Source organism: Lepisma saccharinum, chromosome 1 (genome assembly GCF_977018435.1).
Source record: "Lepisma saccharinum chromosome 1, izLepSacc3.1, whole genome shotgun sequence".
NCBI lineage: Eukaryota > Metazoa > Arthropoda > Insecta > Zygentoma > Lepismatidae > Lepisma > Lepisma saccharinum.
Window position 1 is genome coordinate 157,962,830 of NC_139229.1, and position 17,413 is coordinate 157,980,242.

The 17,413-nt window shown below is 38.7% G+C and overlaps 1 protein-coding gene across 5 annotated transcripts in view; it reads right to left on the reverse strand.

Annotated features, from left to right (window-relative positions):
* The window catches only part of rols (zinc-RING finger and ankyrin repeat domain-containing protein rolling pebbles), a 717,828-nt gene that overhangs the window by 180,041 nt on the left and 520,374 nt on the right, over positions 1-17,413 (reverse strand). For 3 of the 5 annotated variants that reach the window (XM_083141149.1, XM_083141147.1, XM_083141131.1), the window contains exon 1: positions 770-1,396. The exons of the other annotated variants lie outside the window; for them this stretch is intronic. In XM_083141149.1, coding sequence (XP_082997275.1) covers positions 770-824 — 55 coding nt within the window. In that variant the 5' untranslated portion in view covers positions 825-1,396. Of the gene's footprint in view, positions 1-769; positions 1,397-17,413 lie in introns of those variants that run through there. 5 annotated transcript variants of the gene reach the window in all.

The window sequence follows — 17,413 nt, forward strand, 5'->3', positions numbered from 1 at the left end:
TTACACCCTCCTAAATTTGGACTTGCACCCCGAAAATGAAAAATTCTGGATAAATCCCTACGCATACCAGTACATGAACACAGAACTAACCAATTACCGAAATCGAATGATTTCCCTCGTACAACAACAATAAAGACAGACCCAGAACGAATGTGGAGGAAATAAAAAGTAATGTACAGTCAACAAGTAGACACGTATCTGTGAATTTCAATCAACAGCACAGTTCTGCCATACAGCGGCTGCAAAGAAAATATTTCTTCATAACGTTTTACTCGCAGGAGTCTCGTTTCGAGCAGTCGAAAAACGGCGTTTTCTCTATCCTGTATATATAACCCCACGGCCAGTGGCATGCCCTAGGGGAGGGGGTTGGTGAGGGTCATAACCCCCACCCGCTTTTGGACCAGTATTCCTAAAAAAAAAAAAAAAACGTCAAAGGTAGGAAAGATCGCAAAATGAGGACTGACCACCGAAAAAAGTATACGTAACCAAGCCATCCCTTGCCAAAATCCTACGGCACGGATGATTCATAAGAGTTTTATTACATCGCAACGAAACCTGTCTGCACACTTGTGTACACTCAAAGAGACAAAGACGAGAGAACAACCACGCGCCTCTTTAAAAATGCAGAACAAATGTGTTAATAAAAAGACGTACAAATGGGTCACGTACAGCGCTTTACTTTAGCAACACCGAGAACCGTATTCGCTGTGTAGAGTAATATGAACAATGTTGTAACACGAAAAGCACATTTTTTTGTAAAATGACCTACCTGCTGGTAATGTCTCCGTTTTCTTCTTTCTTTCGATTCCCGTTTCAGAAGGCATTATTGCTGTTGTATGTTTGCTCCTGTACTCGTTGTATACGCTCTGCCACAAGTTTGTTTACACAGGTGCTAAGCAATGCTTGTTTACCGGTCACACACTGAAACTAACTTCGAAGGCGTTAATAAAGTCACTGCATACATTGTGTTGTTCGTTGGAACAATCTATAACGCAGCTTCGTAACACACACTTGTTTATTCGCATTCAGAGTAAAACAGTCGAATGCGACATCCTTTGACACTACAATGAACAGTCGTGTTCGATAAGCATGAATCACTTCTCCGATTTCAAAATAAACACACACTCTCCTTTTTTTTTTTTTAGATTCAGTATTGATTTTTTTTTCACATTCACGACTGAGTCGAGATCTGGGTCACACACTATTGTTATGAAGTTGATCACACAGCAAACCCACTGTTGTAGCTTTTCAACGTCACTACGTTCGTCACATAACGCCACATGCCGTACAGTCCAGCGTACCTTTATCGGAACAGCATGCACCTCACCTAACGTCACGCGTAAACTAACGCCGTGCGAAAACTGCAGCGAGTTCTGTTGTGGTGGTTTCGGCTCGGCAATCGGGACAGAACTAGCTCTAGGTTACGCTTCTCTTACCCCTCCCCCTTTTGTGTGACTCCCCTACTCACAATCTCTCTCTCTCTCTCTCGCAGCGTTGCCAGCTCTTGTAAAGAAAAGCTACCAAGAATCTCTTCCATACGATCAGTACCGAAGCTGAAGAGAGAGGCATATGGATAAGTAAGTGCAGCCTCTGTGGTGCAGTGGTTAACATACTCATTCATGTAATCTATCCAAGTTGCGCTTCAATTAGTTGTGCATTCGTTCGCGCTAATGTTTGCGAAACGACAAATATTGTTTGATTTATTTTATGTCCCTTTCTGCCACTTTTGGCTAATCGCGACGATGAGAATCAATAGGTCCGCTAGAGGAAGGTCAAGGTAAAGTTCCCCGTGCATATTGCACCGTGTTATGAAAGCAAATTTGGGGTATGGGATAGGGTTTCACGCATTCTCAATCTCGGCCATTTTGGAGGTGACATGATCAGCGCTCCAGACGCTTTTACCACCCCAGAGGGTTGCCCCCGGTACCCATTTATGAACCACATAGAACACATGCTGGGTGGGACAAGGTCGGGTAAATTCCAACCTTAGATGACCCACGCAGAGAAACGAACCCGGTTACCCGTGTTGCAGTCAGACGTCCTATCGAATAGATCACCGCGGCTCCAAGGGAGGGTCAAAGTAGACCAGAAAGGCGGTTGTCCTCCAGTTTTTATACAGAAACAAAAATAGTGTGATTGTCAAAATGTAATATCATCAGTGTTACCGTATACAATATTCAGTATTGGATGAATGCCTATACAATATGAATGAAGGGACAGTGACAAATTTATACGCATAGGACACGGAACACACCCCAGGATTATGCTGGTTGTGACTCCAGGCGCCAAAGACTCGTTAGCTTGCAGGAAAGCAATATTTCGTATGCATGTTTTGTACAGTGTCTCTCAAAAGTTTTAGGACAACGACATTTTAAACTAGGCAACCCAATTTACACAAGCCGTTGGTGGGTTGCGTGCAGAGTTAGGCTCAATTTCAGGGTTGCCACATGCACAATAGATATTTATAAAATACGCGAAAGAAATATAAATAAGTATTATTGTATAAAATTATCACTATTATATCGCAAATGACAAAATTCTTTCTGAAAGAAAAAATAGGTCTTCTAGTATTCCATCGCTGATGAGACTACAGTAAGGAAAATGGGTGAGTGGAAACGAAAGGTTACAAAGGAGAGGAGAAAGAGAAAGCGAAAGGAGAAGAGAAAAAGTAGAGGAGAGAAGAAAGATAGGATAGACGAGGAGAGGAGATGTAGTGAGGAGAATGGAAAAAGATTCGAGGGGAGATGAGGAAAAAAGAACAAAGAAGAGAAAAGAGGAGGAAAACGAGAGGAGAGGACAGGAGAGGAGGAGACGAGAAGAGGGAAGTGGAGAGTAGAGTAAAGTAGACAAAAAGAGAAGAACGAAAAAAGAGAGAATAGTGCAGTGGAGTCGGAAATCTAAGACAGGAAAGGAGATAAGAGGAGTGGAGAAGAGTGGGATGGAGATAAGATGCGAGAAAAGTAGGAAAGGCGATATGAGATAAAAGCAGAACGGAAAGAGGGGAGAGAAGAAGGAGAAGGAACTGGAGAGAAGAGGTAGTTGCAGAAAATATCGTCTGAGCGTCAAGAATAGATGCATTGGTCAAATTATCGACATGAAACATTCAATAACGTTTTGCATGTACTGGAGAATATATTAGATCGGTGCGAAATGCCTTTTGGCTGAGTTCAGAGCAAATTAAAATCTTCCATGTAAGATCTTTGATTTTACCTGCGATTACACCACTAAAAAAATGAATATAATTTTTAATATTTATAAGAATTATTCAATTTTTCTCCACTTCTCGGTCCGTTGAAATGGAGATTTTGTAATTCAATATTTCCCCTCCCCCCATCGTTAATTCCAAACTGAATCATTCCGTTTCACACGGCGTGGACAATGAACACAATGGGATATGTCTAAAACTTACGAAAATTTTCTGCCACCGGAAGGGTTTGAACCTACGACCATCAGATTGACAATCCTGAACGGTAGCCACTACCCTACAAGCTTTAGCTCCTAAAACCAGGTAGAAGAACCACTACATCACGCCTTTACCTTCGAATGAAACATCAATTTTTTTTTAAGTATTCTGTCCCTCCAATATTGTAAATGTCGTTTGGTATACGTGTAGTTGAACTTTTACTTTAATTTTGATTTGCTTTCTTGTAGTATAACCGATATCTTCGAGAAATAATTTTCGAAGTGATTAAAAACGAGAATATTGGTAGTTGTGAAAATGCGAGTTATTTCTTCTAACTTATTATTAGGGAAAGGAACTTCAGGTAAATAAATGTTTTTTCTGCGATAAGATAGAGACCCTCATTTTTGCCAAAATTCTGATCATAGCCTTATATGTCAACACAGCAAATTTTATTTTACATAAAAACACATATTTTCCAGTTTTCCGTATGTAAATACACATTTTGCGAATTTTCATTTTAAATGCATAAAATCGCTCATTGACTTCATCTACCTCGAAATCCTCGAAGGAAAAATGTTTATTCTCCGCACCTCTTTCATATCGAGAGTGTTAGGTTTGTTTTGTCTTTAAGCACCCTCGCTGGCAGACTTCTGGCACCTCGCCTACGATCCTATTGGGAGAAAATAGCTGTAAGTAGCTGGGGCTGGCTACACGTAACGATAGCAAGGCTTTTTAATGAAGCAATTCAGCTATTGTGGCCGGAAGGCATAAAATTTGACAATTTTCTTCTCTTGACAGATGCTGCAGCTTACATGCAGTAGGCCTTGCTGTTAGCTACCCCAAAATGGTGCACGTTACATGTGTGGCTCATGCGTTGCATAGAATATGTGAAAAGATAAGAGCTCTTTATCCCAATGTCGATGAACTGGTTTCAAATGGGAAGAAAGTTTTTATCAAGTCACCTAGAAGAATAGACATTTTTAAACAAAAATGTCCTGAAGTTCCCCTTCCCCCTACACCTGTAGTTACGCGATAGGGCACTTGGTTGGATGCAGATGTTATGCCCAGAACTTTGAAAAAATTGTATCTGTTGTAAATGATCTCGACAAAGAAGAATTCTGCAAGAACTGTTGATGGAGCCCTCCTTAAAAGTCGAATTGGCATACATCTCAAGAAACCTGTCCTTTCTCTCCAATTCCATACGAAAGCTTGAATCGTCCGCGTATAGTAGAAACGAAACTGAAAGAATTCACTGGATCTAACGCACGAGTGCAAATGTCTAAATGTACAGAATTTTTTGGGAAAAAACAAGGTTTTCAAACTTTGTGCCAAATTGCACGTGTTTTGGAAAGTGAAGTAGAGGAAGAGGAAGCTTTGGAAAACTTCAGCGTTAGTGACATTTCGTGCTTCAAATATGCAAGAATTGTTTCTTGTGACGTGGAGCTATCTTTCTCACAATATAAGATGCTTTTTAGAGATAATCGTGACAGATTTACAATGGAGAATTTGGAAACAAAGTATGGTGATCCACTGCAACTCTTCCAAAAAATAGCTCACTAAGAGGTAATCATTTAGAAACTGATTTCAGGTGTTTAAAATGCATGTTATAGTTTGTTTTTGTTACCAAATGTTTTTATTTTTGTCACATATTTTCCTGTTTTTATCACATATTTTCAACATTTATGACACATAAAAAATAAATATTTCTCAGTTTTTTAGCACATAAAGTTCCGTTCCCTACTTATTATTGTGATCAGACATTACTAATGGAAAATAACTAGAGGCTTGAACATTACAGGACGATGTTCTTTTCCTGTGATACTGTAACAGACAAAATGCTTGTTTACTGATGCAAGTCTTGTGTCCAGAACAGTCTTATGAAATGTATTTGCTGTTGCGTAAGATAACACGAAATAATTACACCGTGTGCGAACTACCAAATCTGTGCAACGTTATACGTAAACAGGCGGAAAATTTTATTCATAAAATCACTTCACAATTGACAGTGTTAGTCAAGAGAGACTCGTGGGACACTGTGTTAAGGTGCTGGACTAAATCCTTCTAATTTTTCTTCCTCGAAGAACAACAATTTCTAAGGAAGAGCAACAGTGATGATCTTTCTTATTTCTTTTAAATGCTTACACTTTCCTTTAATTAGGTTAAAAATAAATAAGAATATTGCTTGCATTTCTGTCATTGACGTAGACCAGAGAGAGAGACAGACAGACAGACAGATATTACAAAATAGTTCATATAGTGCGAGCGCCATTAAAAAGTCATGATAATTCTATGTTGCGTACTTAGAATTATTCATACAATAAAGAACATGTCTAATTGTGAGTTAACAAAAAAAACAATAATAAAGAGACATTTTCGCATCACGATTGCAGTTCGAAAAAGTAGGGACAGGGATTGAAAGTAACGCACTGTCCTGACTAAATCGGTGAATCGGACGTCTGGTAGCCTTGCATCAATGATTATAAAACTAAAACAACCAAATATTGCAGCTTGAAGACTTTTGCGCAAGAAACAGATACATTTATATAAGAGCAAAATTGAAATTTTTACTCATTTAAAAAATCGACGATGTTATTTTCGTATTTATTTATTTATAGGCCTTCACATTTAAATATTTTAGGGTTTGAGGGGGAAGCATGGCCCACATGGCCCCTCCCCTGGGTACTCACCTTACGTAGACAGTGGAAGAGAAATTTTGGAGAACCTTTCTATTAAATTTAGTATTTACATTCACCTTATACTCAGATAGGTTAAACCGTTTATTGACAATCGTGAACTTTTCGTTTAATAGATAATATTTGGTTTTAAACGACGGGAGAACATTCGTCGAATTTCCTTTCTTGCTCTTTTGAGAGAATATATACTTCTACAATAGCAATCGCGTTCGGAAACCGTGAAAAAAATGACTTGGTTTTCAAAGACAGACAAGCTTGGTAGTCTAGCTTGCTCGCGATCAAAGTGACTCACTCACGCTATTCAAGGCCGCTTCTTATCGCAAACACTGTGCTTGGATGCACATTGTCTTGGATGCACAGTGTCTGCACCCAGCACGTTACAAGTGACCCGAGTCGAATTTTAAAGAGAATCTGAAGAATGGAAGATTTCATCAGAGGCGGCTAGGTAGGCACCAGCTCAACATACAATATCTTAAGTGATAATTCCTGACAAAGAAAAAACCGTATTGAATAATTATTGGGATAGTAATACGTGTATCCACTCCTTTTTAACAATGTAACCTCGAAGATAATCTGTATTCCATTTAATTATATTGGCAACTTGGTCAACCGGAGGTTATTTTATCGCCTTCGATAATCGAATTGTCTGATCGATTATTTTTTGTTTACCCAGGAACATGCCCCATAGGAGATTTCCGAGACCGGGTTACGCTACTCACTCGTAGCTCCCCAATTTTTTTCACGATGGTGGGTTGTCACCGGTCCCATACACAGGCCGAGAACCTAGAGAGTGAGCATAGGTGGACTCGAATCCATGCCGTCCTGCAGTCGGAGGCCACGGAGGAGGACTTTTCTTATTTTACCTTTGGATAATCGCGACGATGAGGATGAATAATGAATATAAAAATAAAGAAGGTCACGCACAAAGTAGAGGACGATCTTCAACCTCTTAAGTGACGAGTTCAAGCCCTAAATATGAGGATTTCAACCTTAGACGACGTCAATTTCAAAATTATAAACAAAATGCCTACTTACACTAAACTTCTCATTAAGGCCAAAATAGTTTGTAACTGTGAAACTACCCCTGAATACAAATTGACATTTTTTTCCCATGTGAGTAAGAATTAAATGTGTGGTATACAGAGATAGATGATACCTTTTGAGAAACAAAGCCGCGCATAGCGGAAGAGAAGTGGAGAGAGAGGAGAGGGGATCGAGTGGACAGAGCGAATCAGTGCACGCTGCTGGGAAGGCTGGTAACTGCAGTGGCTTTCCTCCCTCCACGCAATCCCATTCCTCTCACGTATTCATCGCTGCTCAGATACATGTTTTCGTTCACCTGCTCCAGAGATAAGTGGGACAGAGTGTAGTTCGCATACATGTAGCAAGTAAAGAAACTTATCCCAGAATGAAAATTCCACATAGTTTTAAAACGTTTGTTTAAGCAATGAATAACTGGAAACGGATCACACATAATTTCCTTGCCAAAATCTAGTGCTCGAAAATTAATTTCAAGACATTTCATATCTATTCATCATATTCCAAGTTATAAGGAACTATTTCGTAGATGTTCATGAAACCGTTACAAAATTACAAATAAAATATATTCACAAGCTTATATATACTAATACGAAGAAAGAAATTCAGAGTTAAATTTCAAATGCATGTGTATAAAGTAATTCTAGAAGTACAGAGCTATATCTGAGTATTTAACTTCTTTTTTGCAGATAACGTTTACAATATTGAGGCGAAAGAATAATTAGGAACAGTAGCTCCAAGAAAACAAAGGGCGTAGTGTATTGGTTAGAGTTCTTGAAAGCATTGCGGTCCCACGTTCGATCCTCCATACTAGATCCCTTCTATTAAACAAGAGCATGGTCACATTATTTGTAATAGCAGTATATAGTGTCTACATTGTTCTGCATATGGAATTTATAAAAAAAAGTAAACAAATAAATGAATTGACACGCGTTCAAGGGGATATTTTTATATATAAGATCATGGATTATGATACTCTAACGATAATTGTGTACTGCTTCAAAGACATTGACAAATATTAATGAAATAACTACTTATATGTGTGGCAATTCAGGACATGCTAATTTTACCCCTTTTCCCACTTGAGTTCAATGCAAGGATGTGTAAAAATTTCAATTTTGCTCTTATATAAATGAATTTGTTTCTTGCGCAAAAGTCTTCAAGCTGCAATATTTGGTTGTTTTAGTTTTATAATCATTGATGCAAGGCTACCAGACGTCCGATTCACCGATTTAGTCAGGACAGTGCGTTACTTTCAATCCCTGTCCCTACTTTTTCGAACTGCAATCGTGATGCGAAAATGTCTCTTTATTATTGTTTTTTTTTGTTAACTCACAATTAGACATGTTCTTTATTGTATGAATAATTCTAAGTACGCAACATAGAATTATCATGACTTTTTAATGGCACTCGCACTATATGAACTATTTTGTAATATCTGTCTGTCTGTCTGTCTCTCTCTCTGGTCTACGTCAATGACAGAAATGCAAGCAATATTCTTATTTATTTTTAACCTAATTAAAGGAAAGTGTAAGCATTTAAAAGAAATAAGAAAGATCATCACTGTTGCTCTTCCTTAGAAATTGTTGTTCTTCGAGGAAGAAAAATTAGAAGGATTTAGTCCAGCACCTTAACACAGTGTCCCACGAGTCTCTCTTGACTAACACTGTCAATTGTGAAGTGATTTTATGAATAAAATTTTCCGCCTGTTTACGTATAACGTTGCACAGATTTGGTAGTTCGCACACGGTGTAATTATTTCGTGTTATCTTACGCAACAGCAAATACATTTCATAAGACTGTTCTGGACACAAGACTTGCATCAGTAAACAAGCATTTTGTCTGTTACAGTATCACAGGAAAAGAACATCGTCCTGTAATGTTCAAGCCTCTAGTTATTTTCCATTAGTAATGTCTGATCACAATAATAAGTTAGAAGAAATAACTCGCATTTTCACAACTACCAATATTCTCGTTTTTAATCACTTCGAAAATTATTTCTCGAAGATATCGGTTATACTACAAGAAAGCAAATCAAAATTAAAGTAAAAGTTCAACTACACGTATACCAAACGACATTTACAATATTGGAGGGACAGAATACTTAAAAAAAATTGATGTTTCATTCGAAGGTAAAGGCGTGATGTAGTGGTTCTTCTACCTGGTTTTAGGAGCTAAAGCTTGTAGGGTAGTGGCTACCGTTCAGGATTGTCAATCTGATGGTCGTAGGTTCAAACCCTTCCGGTGGCAGAAAATTTTCGTAAGTTTTAGACATATCCCATTGTGTTCATTGTCCACGCCGTGTGAAACGGAATGATTCAGTTTGGAATTAACGATGGGGGGAGGGGAAATATTGAATTACAAAATCTCCATTTCAACGGACCGAGAAGTGGAGAAAAATTGAATAATTCTTATAAATATTAAAAATTATATTCATTTTTTTAGTGGTGTAATCGCAGGTAAAATCAAAGATCTTACATGGAAGATTTTAATTTGCTCTGAACTCAGCCAAAAGGCATTTCGCACCGATCTAATATATTCTCCAGTACATTCAAAACGTTATTGAATGTTTCATGTCGATAATTTGACCAATGCATCTATTCTTGACGCTCAGACGATATTTTCTGTAACTACCTCTTCTCTCCAGTTCCTTCTCCTTCTTCTCTCCCCTCTTTCCGTTCTGCTTTTATCTCATATCGCCTTTCCTACTTTTCTCGCATCTTATCTCCATCCCACTCTTCTCCACTCCTCTTATCTCCTTTCCTGTCTTAGATTTCCGACTCCACTGCACTATTCTCTCTTTTTTCGTTCTTCTCTTTTTGTCTACTTTACTCTACTCTCCACTTCCCTCTTCTCGTCTCCTCCTCTCCTCTCGTTTTCCTCCTCTTTTCTCTTCTTTGTTCTTTTTTCCCTCATCTCCCCTCGAATCTTTTTCCATTCTCCTCACTACATCTCCTCTCCTCGTCTATCCTATCTTTCTTCTCTCCTCGTCTATCCTATCTTTCTTCTCTCCTCTACTTTTCCTCTTCTCCTTTCGCTTTCTCTTTCTCCTCTCTTTTGTAACCTTTCGTTTCCTCTCACCTCTTTTCCTTACTGTAGACTCATCAGCGATGAAATACTAGAAAACCTATTTTTTTTCCTTCAGAAAGAATTTTGTGATTTGCGATATAATAGTGATATTTTTAATAATTTTATACAATAATACTTGTTTATATTTCTTTCGCGTATTTTATAAATATCTATTGTGCATGTGGCAACCCTGAAATTGAGCCTAACTCTGCACGCAACCCACCAACGGCTTGTGTAAATTGGGTTGCCTAGTTTAAAATGTCGTTGTCCTAAAACTTTTGAGAGACACTGTACAAGCTAACCTTCAAGGTCTGCAGGTTAGCGTAATAGTCTCGAACCCAGTGGATTCCTCTTCTAACAAACATGGTAGGAAATGAACAGAAATCGGGTAAAAGACCGTGGTTGAGTTCGCTTACTCTTTTTCTTGCAAATTGCCTCTTCCCTTGGCAGGGAGAGGGGAGGGGGTTGCTGAAGCTCTTCTAGTTGCCATCCTCCCTCACTTCCTTCCTTCCTCTCTATTTGTTTCCTTCTTCTCTGTTCTTATTTGTTTCTCTTGCAGTCGTACTGACGGAAAGCAGGCTGTAGTGCTGCTTTCCACCCTCTTCTGGTTTCCTCCGGGCGAAAGAAGCTTCTATACCCTTTTGGGGGTCCTTAGAAGCACCCATTTTTCTTTCATTCCCTCGGGGTTAGTGGGTATGAGGGTTGATTAACTCTAGAGTTGGTGAGTCTTTGCTTGCCAAGTCGGGATTGTCTTCTCGTAAGGTTCTCAGTAGCTTTTGCTATATCCTCTCAAATTATTCCTTCATATCTCAGGACAGGGTTCTCAGGAAACCATGGCTAAAGGAACGTGGTTGTGAACCCCTAGCAACCTTCCCTGGATGTTCCAATGATCTGACCACATAAAGTCATTGTAAATATATCTTAAGATCAAGAAAACCCAAGAATCAAAATTCCACCAGCTTCAGGGGAAATTTTGATGGGTTGGCAACTTTGCTCGCTTGTTCCCTCTTACTCAGTCTCCGCCCCCCTTTCTCCTCTCCCGATGAGCTGCTTGTATGAACCATTCACAGACAAGTTCCCGGCTTCTGCCCCACACAAGAGGACAGATTCCCGTAACGACGATCTCCTTCCCGTGTCGTTTTTATGTTTGCCGACGCATTTGCTTGCCCGCTCGAGAAAAACAGTAAGCTCAGTTACCTGCTTCAGGACCATTTGTAACTTGACCGTTTGAAGACCGCTGTGACTGTGACGAGTGACCCTTTCCAAATCCCTCATGAGCCATGACGTTTCGTGGAGGAGGGAAAGTAACAAATGTTTCCGGAAAATCAGCCCTTTTTTGCATTTCCCGGAAATAGTTTTCTTTTTTCTTTTCGTTGCCCAACATCCCCCGCAACATTTCCCAAAACCCTCAATTTATGGTCATTTTGGCTCTCAATTTACCCGTGCACACGTACGTAAACGCCCCCAAAAGGACACGGAGGCAATGGAAGAGATGACGAACACGACACCAAACTTGCCAACCTCGTCTCCAATTAAACTGTCTGTTTTGTTCTCGGTCTGTCTCGAATTGTAATCTTGATGCAATGATCTATAACATCGTCTTTTAAACATGGACGTCGCAAGAAAGGGAATTTATCTAGAATTTTCCAAATAGAGGTGTGTAGAGAGTGTAAAAGTAAATTCTGCAGGGGTGTTAGGGACCACGGGAGTGTGTGTGATACATCACTGGAAACTCTTGCTTTGATTTAGAAATAATGCTTCTCTCGGTCCCATCTAGTTGTCAAGTTGAGTCTCGTATTCATCAGTTTGCTGTCATGAAAGCCAGAAGGAAAGAGTTTTAGTCGAGTGTTCTCTTGTTAAATCTATTGCTTTATCGATGTTTATTGAATATCTTTTAACAGATGTGTCTATATTGTAAAGTTTACAAGTGTTATTAATACAGAACATGACATTACTGAAAGTGAAGTACGATAATAACTCTTAATAATAATAATAATAATGTCGGTAGACCCCAAAACAAAGCCTGGGGGCCCAAATAAATGCCCTCTGACAATACCAAGAGGGACGTTTATGTTTGGTGGGCAAGGGTGAGATAGTATTCTATTAGCCCGCCCTTTAGCCCACCCAAATGGAAGACACAAGAACATTTCAATTTAATTTGTAGTACAGAAACAATCAATCTATCTATCTCTCTCTCTCTCTCTCTCTCTCTCTAACACACAAACACGCAGCGAAAATTGGGGCAGAGAAAGAGATGAGAGAAAGAGATACGGGAAGGAAGATACTGAAACTTATTAGAGATATAGCGAAGAATGAGAGAGAAACAGGAAAAAAGATTTAAAAAGAAAAAATTGTCAAACGGAGGAGGAAAGGAGCGCCTGTCTCCGTAACAAAGTGTCAGCGTCGTCATAGTAATTAACCCAAGATGCAAAAAGCAATGTAAAACAGAAATAGAAGAAAGATAGAAAGGAAGAAATAGAGCAACCAGAAAGAAAGAAGAAAGATAGAAAGGAAGAAATTGAGAAACGCGAAAGAAAGAGAGAAAGGAAGAATTAGAGAAACGAGAAAGAAAGAGATAGAAGAAAGATCGAAATTAATAAATAGAGAAACTATAAAGAAAGTGATAGAAGAAAGATAGAAAGGAAGAAATAGAGAAACAATAAAGAAAGAGATAGAAGAAAGATAGAAAGGAATGAAGAGAGAAACGAGAAAGAAAGAGATAGAAGAAAGATCGAAATTAATAAATAGAGAAACGAGAAAGAAAGAGAAGAAAGATAGAAATTAATAAATAGAGAAACTATAAAGAAAGATAGAAGAAAGAAATAGAGAAACAAGAAAAATATAGAAGAAAGATAGAAAGGAATAAATAGAGAAACGATAAAGAAAGAGATAGAAAAAAGATAGAAAGGAAGAAATAGAGAAACAATAAAGAAAGAGATAGAAGAAAGATAGAAAGGAAGAAATAGAGAAACGAGAAAGAAAGAGATAGAAGAAAGATAGAAATTAAGAGAGAAACGATAAAGAAAGATAGAAGAAAGAAATAGAGAAACAAGAAAGATATAGAAGAAAGATAGAAAGGAATGAAGAGAGAAACGAGAAAGAAAGAGATAGAAGAAAGATAGAGAGGAAGAAATAGAGAAACGAGAAAGAAAGAGGGGAGAAAGGAAAGAAGGAATGAAAGAGAATCTGGCCACCAATGAAAACAAAGCCTTCAGGAAAATATGTCGCGTGCTCTTGAATCCACCGCTGGAGATCGAGATGAAACCAAGCCTTCTCCTTCTTACCAGATCAGAAACGGATTCGAATCCTGGCAGGACGAGCCACGCCAGTGAGAACAAAGAATCTTCCACAAAGAATTATTAGGATGGGGTGGCAGAAACAAAAGAAAACGGCCAGATTCATTACTCAGGGAACAAAGAAAGAAGCGGCGAGGGAACGAGAGAAAAATCTTCCGCTCCTTCTGTCAGTCATTTATCAAATAGGACGAAGGCTTTTGTCGTCTTTCATCATAATGACATTTATCACGGCTTCTGCATCTTTTCCATTATTCATCACGGGGGTTTATACCGCCTGCAGTCGGGCTTATTCGCGGGAGGGATGCATCTTCAACTGAGAGAGCCTAGGGGAAAGGGGCCATTGAGTTCTAAAATAACGTGGGAGGTGCAGATCTTGCATGGTTGCCATAATACATAAAATTATCACGAGTTATATAAAATCAACATTTCTCAAAGGAATTGTTCTTTTTCATCTACAGAACCACGATTTGCCAATCTCCGTAGCGTAGTGGTTAGCGTTTGTTCCTTCATTTATTTCATTAATTAGCTATTCATGCTTATCGTCGTGATATTTGTGCCCATTAATTTTCAAGTCATCAAAAATTTATGGAAAGGAAGTAAGCAGACTCGAGTGTGAATTTGTACACAGCGCCAAAGTATTTAAAATTCAATTTGAGTTGGTTGAGTTTTTAAGTTCACTTTATGGACAGTAAGGCTAATCGGGACTGGGTCTACAGTTTAAAGTGAAATTCGAACAACTATGTGCCTCCATCGGGTATTGAACCCTGGACCCCTTGATTACAAGGCGACGATGCTACCACCGTGCCATTGGGGAGGCACCTAAATTCAAGTTGAATTTTACGATTTGTAAAGCAGTAACACAGAGACGTCTAGATTTCTCTGCGGTAATAATAATAATCATAAAGCAATAATACAATAACAGCAACAAAACAACAACAATACAAGTTTATATGACAATCTCAAGATACTATGCCCCCCCCCACGAGAAAAATCATACAGTTTAATTCGCACAGTGGGGAGGACAGTAATAAAATTCAAAATCCATATTTGGACAAATATATTTTTTATTTATCTAGTTTTTCTTGTTTTCTAGGCTCAAGGAGCGATAGGACGGTACACTGGCCCAAAGGGGGTGCGTTGCCTCCTATGTTTTCGCTGGCGCTGTCATTGTATACAGTAAGCAATCAAATGGTCGCATGGCGCACATAAAAAAAAAGCAAATAAATAAAATACATAAAATTGATAATACATGTGGTATAATAGATTCAAATAAGGTGAGTAATCAGTAGCGAGGATTATAGAAGCTCACTAAGCCAGTACACAGGCAATACCATTCAAATGCAGTCCACATAAATTAGGTTGTCAACGTAACGCATTTTTGGGATTTAATTGCTAGGCAACTGGTGTGGGATAAAAACCAACAGAGCCAAGATGGAGAGTTTTGAGGAAATCGCCCCACTTTTGCATTCCCTCCTGTGGGTCCAATCTGCGGAAACAATCGATTTCCTTCACACAACAATGAGCACGTGGTTCCGAGCCTACCTGGCGCGCCAAAGCTCAGTGAAACGTGAAATTGATGCCACGCAGCCAACCCTTCTTCCTATTGATTTATCCCATTTCACCCGTCACTTTCTAAGCAGGAAGAGAAAGAGTGAAAGGGCAAGCGAAGACAGGGAAAAAGTCATTCTTGAACGGTCCAGAAATTCGCTCCCTTTCATTTAACTAGAAAGGAAGAGTCATTCATTATTTGCTATCAGATACGCGACTTGCAACGTCACTTCCAAAACTCACCTGCTTTGTTTTTACAATTACCATTTTGCACAGGAATGTCTAAGGCCCACTTTAAACGAAAGCATTTTCCTGAGCATTTTTCTTAACATTTATGATATAATCAATATTCTACCGTGTAAAGTGAAAAATCTTATTGCATATTCCATGGCATTTCTCAAGGATATGATCGATCCTATTTCCGTAGCATAACCAATCAGGAGCTAGCTCTAGGTCACGAGTGCAGATTTAATGGCGGCCGCGTGAGATGCAGTGATGTGCGTCTACGCGTAAACAACGATAGTCTACATTCTACACGTAGACTATTTTATACACGTAGATGACGTAATCTATGTAAACAACATGGCGAAAGGTGATAACTTAGCAAAGAGCGCCGTGGAATTAAAAGAAAATTATACTGCGTATCAGTTGCTGATGTGTGAGGAGAACTTTTCATACTCTTTCCTCCAAATTCGAACAATTTCTCACCTAGGAAAAAACTAATATAGGAAATGTTCTAGTGTTTTATGGGAAAAAGACCACTCTTGCCTCACGACTGCCGTCTGTTGTTGTTTTTTGCATACTATTTATCTTCTTCCATAGTTGATAATAGAAGAGAAGAGAGGGGTGTAAGGGGTGATCTTCCACGTAGTACACCCAATTGTCAACCTCACTTCCACGTTAGTGCACCCTGGACTTAAGACTAACGAGGCTCTGGCGACTGGCCCCATGGCCAGTATAATTTTGTTTGTATTGTCCTGTTCTTTTGTCCTTATGTGTGCTGAGTGCCCCTTTACAGCCTCAGCTATTAACAGAAGTCAGAACATTTTAAATTTTTTAGTTATGCAACGTTAGAGTTGCTATTTGTAGAGGTAAGGGGCTGGCCCCCGTATACTGTGACGGGAGCAAAATAGCCTAAGTGCTGATGCTCCCAAACTTTTAAATTCAAATTCAAATTCAAAGAAGAGAAGAGAAATTTTGTTGTAAATATTATTTTCATTTCGTTAGGAACCAGTATAGTTGAAAGTGTCACTTTCCTTTCATGAAACCCTTGAAAATTAATTTTAATGCACTTTAGACTGTCTACGTAGTCTATGTAAACTACAACCCAATGTAATCTATGCGTAGATTACGTGTAGACAACGCATGTAGACGTAAACTTATAGTCTACGGCACATCACTGGTGAGATGTAAACAATGTATCACTTCACATTTTTAAAAGACGATAACTATTTAACCGAGAGGAATAACGTTTCGCATTAAATTGTTTTAGGTAGAAAAGAATTGCGCTGCTTAAATACGTACTTTACAACGTTTACTGTACACGTATGAAAGAATATTTTAGTTTTTTTTTCAATTGTAAACACCGTACATTCACCATACTGTTACGTGCCTGAACGCCCGAACCCAATGACAATAGGGAGAAACAGTTGGTGGAAACAACAATAGGTGGCAGCGCGACTGAAAGGCGGAAATTAAATTTACTAATGAAATAAGAGGAGACAGGAAGTGATTTAAATTAGACAAAACAAATGAAAGATAATGAGTGAAGGTTAAATCATTGTAAATATAGAATAAGAAACATAAAGTAATAGAGGAAATATAATGATTAACATAATCCTCATGAACTGTACATATAGGGGATTAAAGAAGTCAAGATGCCGATTCAAATCAGTGTCTCTTCTCTGGCGAGAAGGAAACTTCTCGTTAGATTTTTGGTTGTTCCCCTTGGTGGCACTGGACTAAAGGTAGCGCTGCTATATTAGCGATCCTTGGTTGTCCTCTGGTCGTTATTTTGGTGGCGTTAACCCTTCTACAGAAGAAAAGAAGAAGAAATGAACCTTCCCAATGAAGAAGAAGTTAACCTCTTTCCTAGAAGAAAAATATAATTTTGTATTGAGAATTTAAGCACATAATCTTTGTAATTGTGAAGGTTATATCCTTATATCCACCATTGGCATATATCTCTGCTTTCTGATTTACATTCCAAAGATAATAACCCATACCCTGAGAAATTAGCAGTGGCATACAGAAGCTGTGATCCTAAAGAGTGACATCAACGAAGGAGCGTAGCAATAGATGGTGTAACTCGATGTGCCTTTCGTGCTGTATGCATTATATATTGTAATAGCAAAAGCTAACCGAAA